The following is a 14,372-nucleotide window of genomic DNA, read 5'->3' as shown; positions in this document are numbered from 1 at the left end:
TCCAGCCTGATGCCGCCATTACTGACAACCATGAGGCGCGCCCGCGACCTGGCCTCGGGCGAGGTCTACCTGCTCAGCGCCCTGGTGGCCCTGCAGAAGGTGGCTGGGACCCTGCCGCACTTCATCAGCCCCTACCTGGAAGATGTCTTGTTGCAGGTGAGCTGGTGACCACAGCGGGGGAAGGGGAAAGCTTACAGATTGGATTGTTTTATTTGTGCTTGACGTCTTTCGTTTGGCAGGAGGATTCTTATTTCTGAAAAGAGGTGCTTGTTTTTAGTGAATGTGTCCCTTTTTCACTGCCATCATCCCTCCTGTTTAGTCGTGACGTTGGTATGGGTGTCACTCTGTCATGAGGCTCTTCTCTTTTTTGACTTTGCAGGATGTATTTCATTGCTTCCCCCCCCCCCCGTGAGCTCCTTGGCCTTGGTCTGGTAGAGCTTCTTGTAGAAACAGGCATGCCCACTTAGTTCTTCACGACCCTAAGGCGTCTGTCAGGGCGGAATGCCTGTGTTGCAGTCCAGACGGCGGGCTAATGGCATTTCCAACTGAATGCAAATGCCCGAGAGTGGCCTCCTGCCCCGCCCCGTGCTGTTGCATTGATCACTGGCCGTTTATGAAGTTAGGAGCCTTAAGTGCCGTGATGCAGATGACTTAACCGATTCACATACTCTCCAGCCAGGCCTTGAAGGTAGACTTCTTATAGAAAGAGGCCTCTGCATCTGAGGAGCTTTCTAGATTCTTCAGCAAAGGAGAACGTGACTGTCTCTCCTCACGGGCCCCGGATTCCTGTTCTCTAAGATGGTCGTTCTGAGAGCTCTGTGTCCTGCCTTCCACCATCTGCCTGCATCCCTGACTCCCTCTTGGAAAGAGGCATCTGTCCATTTTTATCTATTTAATTTATATTAAATACTACAAATAAATTTTTATTTATTTTATTTTAACATTCGGGGTTGGCATTAAAAGGAATCCTGTGTTGATGCTGAGTGCACTGAGCTTTCCCAGTCACCAGCGTTTGGACTGGCTTTTCCATCCTTACCAGGACTTTCTGTAAGTGTGTAGACAGATGCTCCCGGCGAGGACCCGTGGTGGCCTTGATCGTTGTTGTTATATTCCTACAGGTGATTCACTTGGAGAAAGTCACTAGTGAAATGGCTCCTGCCTCCCAGGCTAATGTCCATCTCATGTCCCTTAAAAAGACCCTGGCTACCACGCTGTCACCCCGAGTCTTACTGCCAGCCATCAACAAGACATACAAGCAGATTGAGAAGAACTGGAAGGTTAGACCGTACTGGGTATTAGACTTTGGAGGAGGGAGATGTGGTACTGAAATGTTTAGATTTTCACTTAAAGAAGAATATGGTGGTTTAATTCCATTATAAATGCATTAATGAACTAGAGGAATATTAACAATTGGCATGTCTCTTGACTGTGTTTTCAGAATCTCATGGGCCCATTTATGAGCATCTTGTGCGAGCACATCGGGGTGATGAGGAAGGAGGAGCTCGCCTCCCACCAGCCCCAGCTCACCACGTTCTTCCTGGAGGCCCTGGACTTCCGCGCCCAGCACTCTGAGGTAGGCGTGTTCCCTGCCCCCGACGCCCCGTCCTAAACTTCTCACCTGACTCAGACCTGTTGTACTTGTCAAAGTTAGGGCTAGATGTCACTACTCTGGCTAACAAATCAGCTTTTCTGTTTTCAGAATGATCTGGAGGAAATTGGAAAAACGGAAAATTACATCATTGACTGTCTCATGGCCATGGTTGTAAAACTTTCTGAGGTCACATTCAGACCCCTGTTCTTCAAGGTGAGCTCTTTTCCTCTACTTCTCCTTTTACTCACGTATCAGTTATAAGATCTGAAGAAGAAACTAATGCTACTTTGTCTTTTAGCTGTTTGATTGGGCTAAAACAGAGGACGCCCCAAAGGACAGACTGTTGACATTTTACAACTTGGCAGATTGCATTGCTGAAAAACTGAAAGGGCTTTTTACCCTGTTTGCTGGCCACTTAGTGAAGCCTTTTGCTGACACCTTGAACCAGGTGAACATCTCCAAAACAGGTAGGTAGCTGACTCCAGGTCAGCTGGTGCCCTTGCTCTGTGCACCTTAGCGAGATGCAGTAAGTGTAAGGAAGGTGAATTCTTTATAGTCAGTTGTCAGACACTGAAGTGTTTTAGCACTTTTCCTTTAGCAGTTAATTAATGTTATTAACTGACTCACTTGGGAGGAAGAATAAATGGGCAGTCCTGTGTTATTGGAAGTAACTCTAAAACATTAAGATTGGTTTATTTTTTAATGCTAATAAGCAGTCTACTTGCCAAACTAAGCAATCTTAATAACCAAGAATCTTTTTTTTTTTTTTTTTTTCCGCGGTACGCGGGCCTCTCACTGTTGTGGCCTCTCCTGTTGCGGAGCACAGGCTCCGGACGCGCAGGCTCAGTGGCCATGGCTCACGGGCCCAGCCGCTCCGCGGCATGTGGGATCTTCCCGGACCGGGGCACGAACCTGCGTCCCCCGCATCGGCAGGTGGACTCTCAACCGCTGCACCTCCAGGGAAGCCCTTAATAACCAAAAATCTTAACAACTCTGAAAGAACAGATCACTCCCCCGCGAGACCGTCCATTTAATTTGTGCTCTGCCTTCATCCTGATTGTGATTTCTAGATCATTTTAGAAATAACCTTCTGGTTATAGTTCTGTTAATAGCGATTTGAAGTTAAACACTGGAGATCAAATTGTGAAATTCAGTTTTTTGTTATTTTTGTTTCCATTTGTTTCTCTCCCCTATCTACAGATGAAGCGTTTTTTGACTCTGAAAGTGACCCTGAAAAGTGCTGCTTGCTACTGCAGTTTATTCTGAACTGTTTATATAAAATCTTCCTCTTTGACACCCAGCATTTTCTAAGTAGAGAGAGAGCAGAAGCCTTGATGATGCCCCTGGTGGATCAGGTAACCAGTGGAATGATCTTTTGTTAAAAGATAAGGAAGCCATCAGTGTTACATGCCTGCGGGGTTTATATCAACCAGAACCGCAGTTTGCTGGTGTGTTTTTCCTTTTCATGAAATTTTTATTTCAAAATTGATTTCTCATTTTTCATGGATATATTAATAACTTATCTTTGTAGCGGCATTTACCGAGTTTTACTTTAAATATTTTCAAATAAGAGATATGATGTAAGGTGTATTAAGTTTTTAATTCTTAAAAACTGGGTTCATTGAGAATGTGTCAGGGTCTGGCTGCCCTCCTCTGAGAGGTTCTGCAGGGGGAAAGGGATGATGCTAAGCGCTGTGATTCCATTTGAGTTCTTATAAGGTAGTAAATTTGCTCTCTTTCTCTTGAGAGCAAATAGTACCTGGTTTTTGAGACTAAACAGCACCTTGGTTTTTGAGCCTGCTGATACCAGGAAGGGTAGTAAAGTACTATATACATTGAGTATTTTCTCAAACAGCAATGAGACCCGTTGCTCAGTCCTTGTCTCACTGTTAACAGCTGGAAAACAGGCTTGGAGGAGAAGAGACGTTCCAGGAACGGGTGACGAAGCACCTGATCCCGTGCCTTGCACAGTTCGCAGTGGCCATGGCAGACGACTCGCTTTGGAAACCACTGAACTACCAGATCCTGCTGAAGATGAGGGACTCCTCACCCAAGGTTAGGAGCCGCAGGGCCAGCAGGGATGCTGTGCGCTCTCCCTGGGGCCTCACCGGTCTGCACTAATGCGTGTCTTCTAGCACCAGGGTTTGGCTGTGTCAGGCAGAAGGTTGAGCCTGGGAAACTTAGTTTTCTCTTACAGGCCATTTATAAATAATGGCAGTCCTCCCCCACCCCCATGGTGTGCTAGGCACGAGCACTAAAATACTTTACACTTTTAAATATTGAAAAGACTTGAATTCCTCATGTTTCTTATGCACCATTTAAATGTCAGTGTGCTCCCAGAGACAGCATGCTTTGTCTACAGAACATTCCTTTGAGTTAGAGCAGAGTCCCTGTTGTGTATCGATCTCAGGCATAGGACTTGGTGGAGTAACGCACGGTAAGGGCTAGCGGTTGATGCCCATTAACGTGGGGGGCGGGGGGAATGAGCGGAAGTTTGGAAGTTTTCAAACTGTTCTAGCAATGAATTGCCATTCCTCAAGCTAATTATCACACTAGAACCTCAGGGGATAAAACAGACTGAAGCAGAATTTTGTTAATAAATTTATTAGTTGAAATTCACAGCATTTATTAGGAAGTAATGAAAACAATGAGGCTGTTCCAATGAACCCCCAAATTTTATTTATTATTTTTCAGATTAATGTTTTTATTACTTTAATTTTTTCTAGTTCAGTTTCCTTTTTACACATGAAAGGATCACAGTGCCCAAAGTTTTCTTTTTCTACATTGGCTTGAAAGGTCTTGGAAGTAAAATGTAATTAACAAAATGTATTTTTCTTCTTATTATGCTAATTCTTCTTCACAGATGTATGGATGGGAACCCCCAAATTTTAAATTGTAGGATCTTAACAAAGTTGCAGCATTAAATTTGTTGTTTTGTAATATGTTGTTTTGATTGTACAATATCAAGAAAATCCTGATTGAACATAGGCAGTAACAAACGTTTTTTCAACAACTCACTTTGCTCTATCCAAACCAGAATTACCCAAAACCAGAAAGAAGACTAACATAGCTTTTGTTTCAAAGTGAATCACTAACAAAACAAACAACTGGTTGCATTCCTTGTCAGAGACAAGTCGTGAGCAACACTCCAATCTTTTAAGTTCCAAAACTAGGACATTTATGACACAATGAGTGTGTTTTTTAGTCAGGCTGAGGTGAGGGTGTGGCCAGAGCCGGCGCCTGGCCCCTCACACAACCACACTGTGACCCCAGTCAGGGTCCTGAGGACGGGAGTCCTGCCTGCAGCGGCTGGGGACGCGGTCCTGCCAGGTCAGCATCACCAGCGGCCAGGCCAGCTGGCGGCTCCAGTGCAGTCACATTTGATGACACACTTGAATTTGCAGGTGGCATTTTTACTGGTTTAAGAAAAATGTTATAAAAAGACATTCACATGAAAGGCTTGTAATTCTAGAACACAGATTGAAAAGCACTGATATATAAGGTTGCCCATATTATAGATGGATCCCGTATTGTTAAACAAACTGGTATTCCAAGATGAAAGTTGGCCAGAAAGTGAAATAAACTCACGTGAGGCTAACAGTTTAAAATTCGGAGCTCATCTCAAGTTAGATCATAAAGTAATACAAGAATACTAGTTTTTTTTTTAATTATTCTCCACCTTTTTTATCCCTTTCAGGTTCGATTTGCTGCTCTGATTACGGTGCTGGCACTGGCTGAAAAACTGAGAGAGAATTATATCGTCTTGTTACCAGAATCCATTCCTTTCTTAGCTGAATTGATGGAAGGTAATTCCCAAACTATTAAGAAATAATTAGAGTGAACTTCTGTGGGAATGTGCCCAATGAGAATGCACATTTGGATAGCCTGTGATGAGCTCGTGTCTCCAGCCCTCTGTGCAGAGGCTGAGCTCCTGGTTTGAGTGGGGTGCACGGGCTGCCTCATTGTCATTTGAGATTTGTTTATAGCATAATCTCACTATCTTTATTTTTGTGTTTTTTTTGCTGACGGTGCAGACTATGATACTGTTTTTCTTTAACCTCACGCATGTCTGTGATTGAATATTTTGGTCCACAGATATAGGGTTATTATACCAAAACATCCAGTGCCACTAAGGCTGCAATGGGGTGGCTGCCTGTTAATGACCAGCACTTACTCTGTGCTCTACGTGGATGATGTCGTTAATCCTCACAAGGCATATGCCGTTATCCCCCTTTTATAAAGGAAAAAACTAGAGGCTTTAAGAGATTAAGTAATCTAGCTGATAAAAATGTGTGACAGGTGGAACTGGGGTTTAAGTCCAGGTTTGCGCAGTTCTGGACCGACGGCAGAACGAGCACTGTGCCACCACGCAGCCCAAGAAATAACAGTGCCGCTTATTAGTGGGGTGATGGAGGCGAGTAGACAGATGCCTTCACGTTAGCGATTCACTGCTGATCCAAAACCAGGTGCCTGCACCTTTGTTTCCTCCCTCCTGGAGAGGGGCTGTGTGAACTACTAAGAGTGGCATCGCTAGGCATCTGGAATTTTCGTTTGTGCACCACTTTTTGGGGTCTGTCTTATTCTGCTTCCCCAGTCCTAGACCGAAAGAAGGGAATGAAGGCAGGAAGGAGGAAGGCAGAGGAGGGGTTTCCAGGATGGCTTCCGCCTCAGGACTGTGCTTCATTTCTCTCTTCTGACTGACGGCCAGCGAATGCGAGATGTGAGGAACCAGGCTCTGAGAACTGAGGCAGGAAGACTGACTCATTTTGATTTTGTTTTTAGATGAATGTGAAGAGGTGGAGCATCAGTGCCAGAAGACTGTTCAGCGGCTGGAAACGATCCTGGGAGAGCCGCTCCAGAGCTACTTCTAAAGCCCTGATCTCTGGTATTTCATACTGTTCAGAGGTCAGACCTACTTTTCATATTTTTATTTTGGGTGTTTAGGACCATATTACTTTTGGTGCCGCTAACACCTCCTTGGACTTCTTTACAAAATTCCCACCTGGCTTGTGCTACCACATAAGCCTCTCCTGCCAGTTGTACAGAATATACAAAAAGAGTAAATGATACCTGGTATTTTTATACAGACTGCTGTTTGTTTAATTAAGACCGTCGATGAGGGTCTTTTCTGAGTGATGTTATTACCATTACATACATGATTAATTTTAGCACCCAAAGCTAACCCCCGTTTAGACTGTAAAGCCTTAACTTTCCTGGTAAAGGACTGTCTTTTGTACGTAGCATCGGTGTCAGAGATTTCACTCAAAGCAGCTCTTTACTTCAAGAAAATGAGAGTTATTCAGCACCCAACAAGAATGCATTCAACTGTAAAGCCATTTGGACTTTTACTTTTCATTTTGGGTAGATGACACTGCAGTCTTAATTTTTGCGTGTGCTCATGGAGGGGAGTAGTTGTGGGATGCATTTTCTGCTCTAGAATATGATCGTCTCTCCTTTATCCTTCAGTCTTTTGGGGGGCAGGGGGTGGAAGCAGTAGGCTGTTTATAAAACAGCCACACCTCACTGCTCCCACAAATAACGAGGGCTCAGAAACACCAGGTGGTAAGAGGGAGCCCCTTCAGGGTTAGAAATGCTCACATTTCTATCGGTGGTTAACCAAGGATTACTTTTATGAGGAAAAAAGTAAACAACAGATTTTTTTTCAAAGCTTTGAAGTTCTCTAATCTCTATACTATGTCATGGTGAAGCTGCAAAGTGAGGGTGCAAATAAAAGTAAACAAATCTGCCTTTATTTTGTTTAAGGCATTTTATTTATTTATGCCTTTTTAAAATTTAAGGCCTCTAAGCACTGTTCCATAGGTGTTCAAATCAAGTCTGAAAGCCCTTGATCTAATTTAATACAGAAACTTAGTGTGGAATCATGACAAGCAAAGGCTGATTTGCAGTCTGGAGACGGAGTTTGCTAGGAACACATATTTCTCTTTATGAAACATCTCAACAGGATTCATTAATAAATGCTAATGGCTTCTTTTCAAAAAAAATTTTAAGATTTTGTATTTATTCTATCAAAGAAATGGTCAGACTTCTTAGTATCATCCACATAAAATGAAAATGAACTATGTTTAAGACTTACAGGAAACAAGGTAAGTGAGCTTTTCTTTTTTCCGAAGTGGTCCACCGTTTCCACCATCTGCCAGGCCCTCTGATGTTCTTTTCTGGAGGAAAAAAAAACCTTGGGGGATACTAGACCCTTCTTGCCTTCTACAGCTTTCCCAACATCCTCTCCTCCACCAGTGTTTTTTTGTTTGTTTTAGCTTGGCAAGACTGGGCATAATAAATTAATATGACAAGGTGGAAAAGAATTAAGTGCTACACTGAGTACTTTTTAAAAGTAAGACTGGTAACAGTATTTTTTCCACTATAGGGATACAAATAATACCTAACCAAAAGCTGTTATGAAAATATTCCCAAATCCTGGCAGAATTCAGCCCAGCGATTTAATATAAAATGATCTGACTGATCTAGCTTTTTACCTCCCCACTCCCAAGGCTTTGAAATTCCCTGTGACAAGATCTGACCTGTAAGAATTCTACAAAGAACTTCTGCCAACTCTCTTCAAAGAATAACAGAAAAAATTACAGAAATGCAACAACAGTTTAACTTGCTGATACAGGTTTGATTTTAATCACTGAAGGGAGAACAGCGTTTTGATCTCAGTCACTAACGATGACGGGGTCGTCTTGGAAGAGGAGAGGCAGTGCTGGTCTGCGTGCAGACAAGCAACAGGCACACACGGCCTCTCTCTACTTCACTGGTCTCTGCTGGTGTATTTTACTTTCTGATAGGGCCTGTTCTATAATCAATCATTAAGTCTAATCTTGACATTGCTTTGTTACCCACAAACATTTTACAAATTGAATCCATCTCTCGTCTAAAACTTTCAGAGGAGACCTCTGACTCACCCTAAATTCCAATATTCTAAAATAACCATTTACTGGTACAGAAGATCAGTGGCCTGGAGATTGACATCAAGTTAATTTCAGTACCATTTGGTTTTGTTCGTTTTGCTTTGTTTTTTGCCTCTATCTTGTGCTGTGTTCCGCTCTCATAATGATAATTATTTGGTAATGCTTACAGCTAGAAGATATAAATATTATGCTAAAGAAAACTGCCAGATGTAGGTCAACATCAATCCTCTCAATTACAGGATACAATAAAACACTGGGTATGAAGGGCAGCACTGCAGGAAGAGTGGTGTCGCCTATAGTGTCCTCAGGTGATCTAACAGAATAATTCTTTTAAGTGCCTGGTAAGTTTATGTAGCGCGTGGAGGAGAAACAACGGCACAGTGGCAAAGCACGGAAGGTTCTGAGCTGAACAGAACAGGGAACGTACGTGCCTCACTGTGTCCTCCCAGCTCCCAGCACAGCGCTGGCAAAAGACAAGCGCTCCATGCAGGGTGGCTACTGTGTTACAGCAGGCTCTTAATAAACACTTGTTGAATGTGAAGTAGGTTTAAAAAAGAGGCGGCCAGGGTACAGGAGAGAGAGCAGAAAGGCCTGTTATAATAATGGCTATAAGCTGCTGTTGCCTCAAATGTCCTCACTTTTTGCTTGACAAAGTCTCACTGCGTGACATGGACTGAGGACACCCAGTAGGACTTACAGCTCATTTTAACAATATATATAAACCGTATCATGAGAGTAAGATGCATTTTAACAAAGCCAGTGTTACAGAAGTCATCTGTATTTCAGTTTTTGTAGCACACCTGTCAGCTACCAGCTCCTTACTTCCAGTAAGTGGATATCGCCATCGATTTCCAGCGTGTCGATATGACTCAGGTCTTTAAATCTGTGTCTGTACTCCAGGCTGTGTACACCGTTTACTGCAACCTTGAATTCTCTAACATCACAATAAATTATCATCTGGAAGGAAAGTATACACAACATTAGTGGTGCCCCTGGGCTTAAGAGTTTGTTTCCCCGCACATGAACAGGCGTGTCAAGTAAACCATTTGGTTTCCTCTCCCAGCCTGCCAGCGCCGACTCCCTGCTGCAGTTTCCAGGATCTGACTAACGTGTATCTGTAGTGGCACTTTCTGCCTTGTCCCACTCCAGGAAGTGGCTCTCATGTGCCTGGACCCTCACACTGTCCCCAGGGCCTGCTGGTTTCCTGTCCTCAGCACGCGCCCTCTCCTGCCCTGTGCTCCTGGGGAAGTGGCAAGCCGCCCTCCTCGCCGACACTTGGGAAGGAGAAAGTGGCTGACCGTGGCACTCGTTCACAGAAGAGCTGGTTCCCAGTCACAGGCTGGTACCAAGGGGCTTGGATCCTCACTTTGCTGCCTCAAACTCTAGGGTCTTGGGCAACTCAGACAATATGAAATCTCAGAAGTTTAGGTCACTTGCTAGGGATTGCAGAGCTGCTTGGTGACCCTGATTCCCATCCTAGCTCAGCACCTCTTGTCTGTTTCTCCAAAGCTCTTCAAAGCTCAGTGTTCTATGAACCTCTGAGTTTTGGAAGAGATTCGGTTCAGAGTCCTCACTGGTGTTAGCCCTTCAGAGTTAACCGCGATCCTTTTAAATTGCTCGTACACCTAAACCTCTTACTTCTGCTACCATGTTCCCCGTGCCAGTCTGGCCACTGACTACCATTTGTTTCCCACCCACACTGCAGAGGCCAGTTGGGAGAACCCACACTGTGCTCTCCCCGGCACTCCCCGCCTCCATCCCCGGAGGCCAGACTGAGGCACAAGATATCTGGATCTGCAAAGCAGCCAACTGAGTGTCTTTTTTCTTTTGCTAGGACTAGTGGAAATGGCTGCTGGGGGAGATTAGGAAGAGGGGGAAATTCCATGGATAACAGCAATAACTGACACAGATGAAGGTGCAGGGCTATACAGAGAACTGGGGAAAATAGCCATAACTGGGGATTATATGCCCACAACAATGGTGGAAATCCCAGTTTCAACCAGGTGGAAGGGACCTTTGGTGATGGACATTTAACAAAATCTCAAGAGAACACAAAACACACAGCCTTATGCTCAGAAGGGAAAACAAACTGGCATTAGACGGATACAGTGGGAAAAGAGTTCTCTAGACTAAGTCAGAGCAAGTGCAGAGCCAGCACCTTATGTTACAAATGGAAGAGAAATGGCAGGCAGCCTAGTGGACACACTGTTGCAAAACAAAGTACATACATGCAAACATGGAACACCAAGATCCCTCAACCACCTGAACAGCTCCTAAGAACATGAATTTGATAAAGAGCTCACAGATGACATTACAAAACCGAAAGATAGTTTTTAAGTGATTCCAGCTGGAACTAACAAGTGAATCTGAAATGCCACGGAACAGAAGATACTGTTTAAAAGCAAAGCAATGGCTTTAATGGAAAGATCTGAGAATCTCAATGAAAGCCTATTAAAAAGGCAGGAGTTTAAAGCTATCACTACAAAAAAACTGACAACAGTGATCCCACATGAGGACAACTACTCTTCCTGAAGTAGAAAACTAACAAAAGGAAAAGATTATTTAAGAGAATGTTATTTTCCTCTTTTATTTTGATACAGTAGTCGCAAACTTGGGGCTCAAATAGGCCAGAAAACAGGTCACGAGTTTCCAGTCCCCAACCACAAGGATCAGCTTCCTGCCGGAGCAGCCACCTCTCCCTCCAGTGAACCCACGTCACCCTTCACACCCTGACTGCCGCCTAGTCAGCAACCCCTGTGCCGCCCTTCCGACCTCCAGCAACTTGTCCGTATCATCCCCGAAATCTGTAAAACCCAGATTACCTTCACACCCCCACCTCCTTCTGAATTCCAGACGAGTACCCACCACTTCCAGGGAACCTATGATGAGCTCGCTCCTGTCTATCACTCCCCAAACCAGGGAGGGCACTGCATTAGACAGGAACTTACGGATAAATACTAATGCCAAATCACCACCTTCTGTTCAGCCTGATGTTCACACTTCTAACAACTCTGAGGAGTCTTGCGAGCTCCAACCGTCCAGAGCATGTGACAGTTTAAAACGCTGGAGAAGCCACGACCCAAATCAGTGACCCTAAATGACCACGTGAGCAGTGAGTCACGTAAGCTGGTGAGGGCACCCAGCCAACCATGCAGCATCCACGTGGCGAGACTCCCCGGAAGCACATCTGGGGAGAGGCTGTGTTAGAATATTCGCATCTCTGGGGGCTCAGGACTACATGCCTTCAAGTCCCGGTAGTCTAAATGTGTCTGTCTTTGAATATATACAAACAGGACCGCCTGGAACAGAGTACTGCCACCTAAGCTGTGTGTCACCGAGACGATGGATAGTGCCGGCAGTCTCATGGCTCCTACGTCCTCACGTTCACTTAGGATTAAACGTGCTACTCCCGCCCTGAGACAAGGTTCCTGTTCAAATTCCTATTAACTAATATGGGGTTACACAGAAATTGTCATTATGAAAACATGTCAGATAATTCCAATGCAAATAACGTGGCACTCGACTGGCTTGGCCATTTATGCTGATTATTTGCGTTATAAAAGACGGCATTCAAAATACAATCTCCAAATAAACAAAAACCACACACAACCTCCACATATTAAGTTGGACTCAATTTAAATGGACCATTTATCTTGCATCTTACCCCTGCCCGCAGGATTCTTTTTCCTGTCCCATTTTCAAAAAAGATAATCATCTCACCTCAAAGTACATCCCAGGACTAAAAGGGAAACAGGTAATATTTCTCTCTTCTTCTCCCCAGGACTCCTGAAGAAAAGAATTTCTTACAAATGCTTTAACATTCAGGCGTGGGTTCAGGTGGAGAGCAATATCCCTGGATTTTCCTGATAGTAGATCAACAGCAAAGCTTTTGAGAGAATTTTTAAAAACTAATTAGCCAAGTAGAAGAGAGGAGTCGAGTTTCTGCAATTTTAACAATCAGAATTAAACTCTGATTACACAAAACATGTACACACAAGGACCCAGGAATGCCGATGAAGGTGAAATGTAAAATTCCGAGTCAGCACACCGTTGGTATAAGTATGTTATTTGCAAAATAAAAATATGAAAAGCTTTAAAAATCCACGTTTAAGGCTACAGGAAGAAATTAAACGGTTAGAGCAAGCGACCCAAAGGATCACGTCTGCTGCAAGAACAGGGTCCTTCCAAGCAGGAAGTCTCAGCATTTACAATGCCCTGTTCTTCGAAGTGTACTACTTGCTAGGAAATAGCTCTCATTTCAAGCTTTCAGAACTCTGAACACCTCTGGAAAAGGTTCTAAAAGCAGGAATCTTATAAGACCCATGGCAAGGGGAACGAGCCCTAATAAAAGTGACCTGCTCTCACAGAGCTGCCCTGCAGTTCTACAAGGGTGGGCCTCGTGGACAAAAATGCCACCCTCCAGTCTGGCCACAAAAAGCCTAGGTGCCGCCAACTGCTAGTTGTCAGCAGTCTAACTTCATCTGGCTTTAACAGTCTCACTTTTCAAATGAAGCTTATGACATTAGCCCGACTTACACCTCACGAGATTGTTGACAGGGTTACAGCTGTAAGAGACACGCAGCAGCAGCCCTGTTATTACGGCCACTTACTGATACTGACCCTTTGGCGTTTGTATTTACTTCTCCTTTTACGACAACAGTCCGTCCAGGGCCCATTGAGGAGTTCAACCTCGCTACGAATGGCAGAGTCTGCAAAGAAATCCCAGTTAGCATCAGGAAGCCTGCAAAAAGGGATCATGAGGGAAAACTGCCAGAAGACGCTGGGAAATGTTTAAAGGCCGTGAACCCCATGAAGGGACAGACCAAGTCTGCCTTGGTCCCAGGTGGGTCCCTGGCTCACAGCAAACACTCCATTTTTCAGACAATGAAATGAATGGATGTGGGGAGGGACCTGACATCCTCTGCCTGAGTGAAATGTCCTCTGAGAAAGTCACCTCTGCTGGCCTGAAGAGTGCACTGCCTTCAGCCCGGAGGGGAAGTGGCTGAGGTAGGGGGAGCTACAGAAACACACTAACGGCTCAGGGACCTGATGTCCGGTTGACTGATAGCCGTCCAGGACACCAGTGCAAACACAGAGTGGCTGCTTTGGGCTTGTACTGAGGGTAGCAGTTACGCATATCAGCTAACTAACATTAAATACTTGTTAGACAGAATTAAGAAAATTTTGGCTCTTCAAACCTTTGACAAACGGTAGGTAGTATTTTGGAGCAAGTCAAAGTGTGATTGGCTGGCGAACCTTTGCTCTTGGTGTAGACAGTTCTGGGGACGATTTTAGAAATGTCTCCTCTATTACTAGGCTGTAGGGAAACAGTTCTGCAATAAGGTATGGAATGAATGAACCTGTCTTCCAAGGCTTCAACTATTCATTTCCTGGGCAATCTTATAAAAGGTTCCACAGGTTATAGCAAAAATACTTACAAACTGTGACATGCCAGACTTCTGTACCTATTGGAAGAGAAAGACAAAATACAGATGATTGACAGGGAAGAAATACGTTTTATAACATGAGCAGTTGGATCTTACTGGCTGTACCACCCAGAGCCTGGGCCGGTAGTGCCTGCTCCACTCTGCTGGGGGGACATGCAGGTGGCCAGTGCTTCCTGACCAAGTGCTTTGGAGCTGCAGAGTGCCACTCAGGCTGGGAACAGACTGACTGTCCTGTTCATCTGAATCCTATAGCCTCCGCCACAAGCTGAGCCTTTCCTGAAGGCCACATGTGGGCTTCAAACACATTTTCCTTGTTCTTCCCAGGGTGCTCCCCAAATGCTGAGATTCTAGTCTGTCTAGGAACGTGCTGAGATCAGTAAGGCCTCACTTTCTCCACACTAATAA

At 44.5% G+C, this 14,372-nt stretch overlaps 2 protein-coding genes across 4 annotated transcripts in view; one reads left to right on the top strand and one right to left on the bottom strand.

Annotated features, from left to right (window-relative positions):
- Nucleotides 1-6,679, top strand: part of HEATR1 (HEAT repeat containing 1) — a 47,890-nt gene extending 41,211 nt beyond the window's left edge. Inside the window, exons 36-44 of the mRNA XM_060127095.1 lie at nt 6-156; nt 1,119-1,277; nt 1,439-1,573; nt 1,700-1,804; nt 1,890-2,058; nt 2,792-2,946; nt 3,488-3,646; nt 5,289-5,397; nt 6,374-6,679. Coding sequence (XP_059983078.1) covers nt 6-156; nt 1,119-1,277; nt 1,439-1,573; nt 1,700-1,804; nt 1,890-2,058; nt 2,792-2,946; nt 3,488-3,646; nt 5,289-5,397; nt 6,374-6,462 — 1,231 coding nt within the window. The 3' untranslated portion in view covers nt 6,463-6,679. The remainder of the gene's footprint in view (nt 1-5; nt 157-1,118; nt 1,278-1,438; nt 1,574-1,699; nt 1,805-1,889; nt 2,059-2,791; nt 2,947-3,487; nt 3,647-5,288; nt 5,398-6,373) is intronic.
- The window catches only part of LGALS8 (galectin 8), a 102,320-nt gene continuing 92,195 nt past the window's right edge, over nt 4,248-14,372 (bottom strand). For 2 of the 3 annotated variants that reach the window (XM_060127099.1, XM_060127100.1), the window contains 4 exons: nt 13,959-13,985; nt 13,141-13,229; nt 12,241-12,406; nt 4,248-9,477 (listed from right to left, as the gene is read on the bottom strand). In XM_060127099.1, the coding sequence (XP_059983082.1) occupies nt 9,328-9,477; nt 12,241-12,406; nt 13,141-13,229; nt 13,959-13,985 (432 nt within the window). In that variant the 3' untranslated portion in view covers nt 4,248-9,327. Of the gene's footprint in view, nt 9,478-12,240; nt 12,407-13,140; nt 13,262-13,725; nt 13,838-13,958; nt 13,986-14,372 lie in introns of all 3 variants that reach the window. The other variant, XM_060127101.1, reaches the window with a different exon arrangement.

The sequence above is a fragment of the Lagenorhynchus albirostris genome, chromosome 16 (genome assembly GCF_949774975.1).
Source record: "Lagenorhynchus albirostris chromosome 16, mLagAlb1.1, whole genome shotgun sequence".
Taxonomy (NCBI): Eukaryota; Metazoa; Chordata; class Mammalia; order Artiodactyla; family Delphinidae; genus Lagenorhynchus; species Lagenorhynchus albirostris.
The sequence above is the reverse complement of the archived record's forward strand: the minus strand, read 5'-3'. Positions and strand labels throughout refer to the sequence as shown.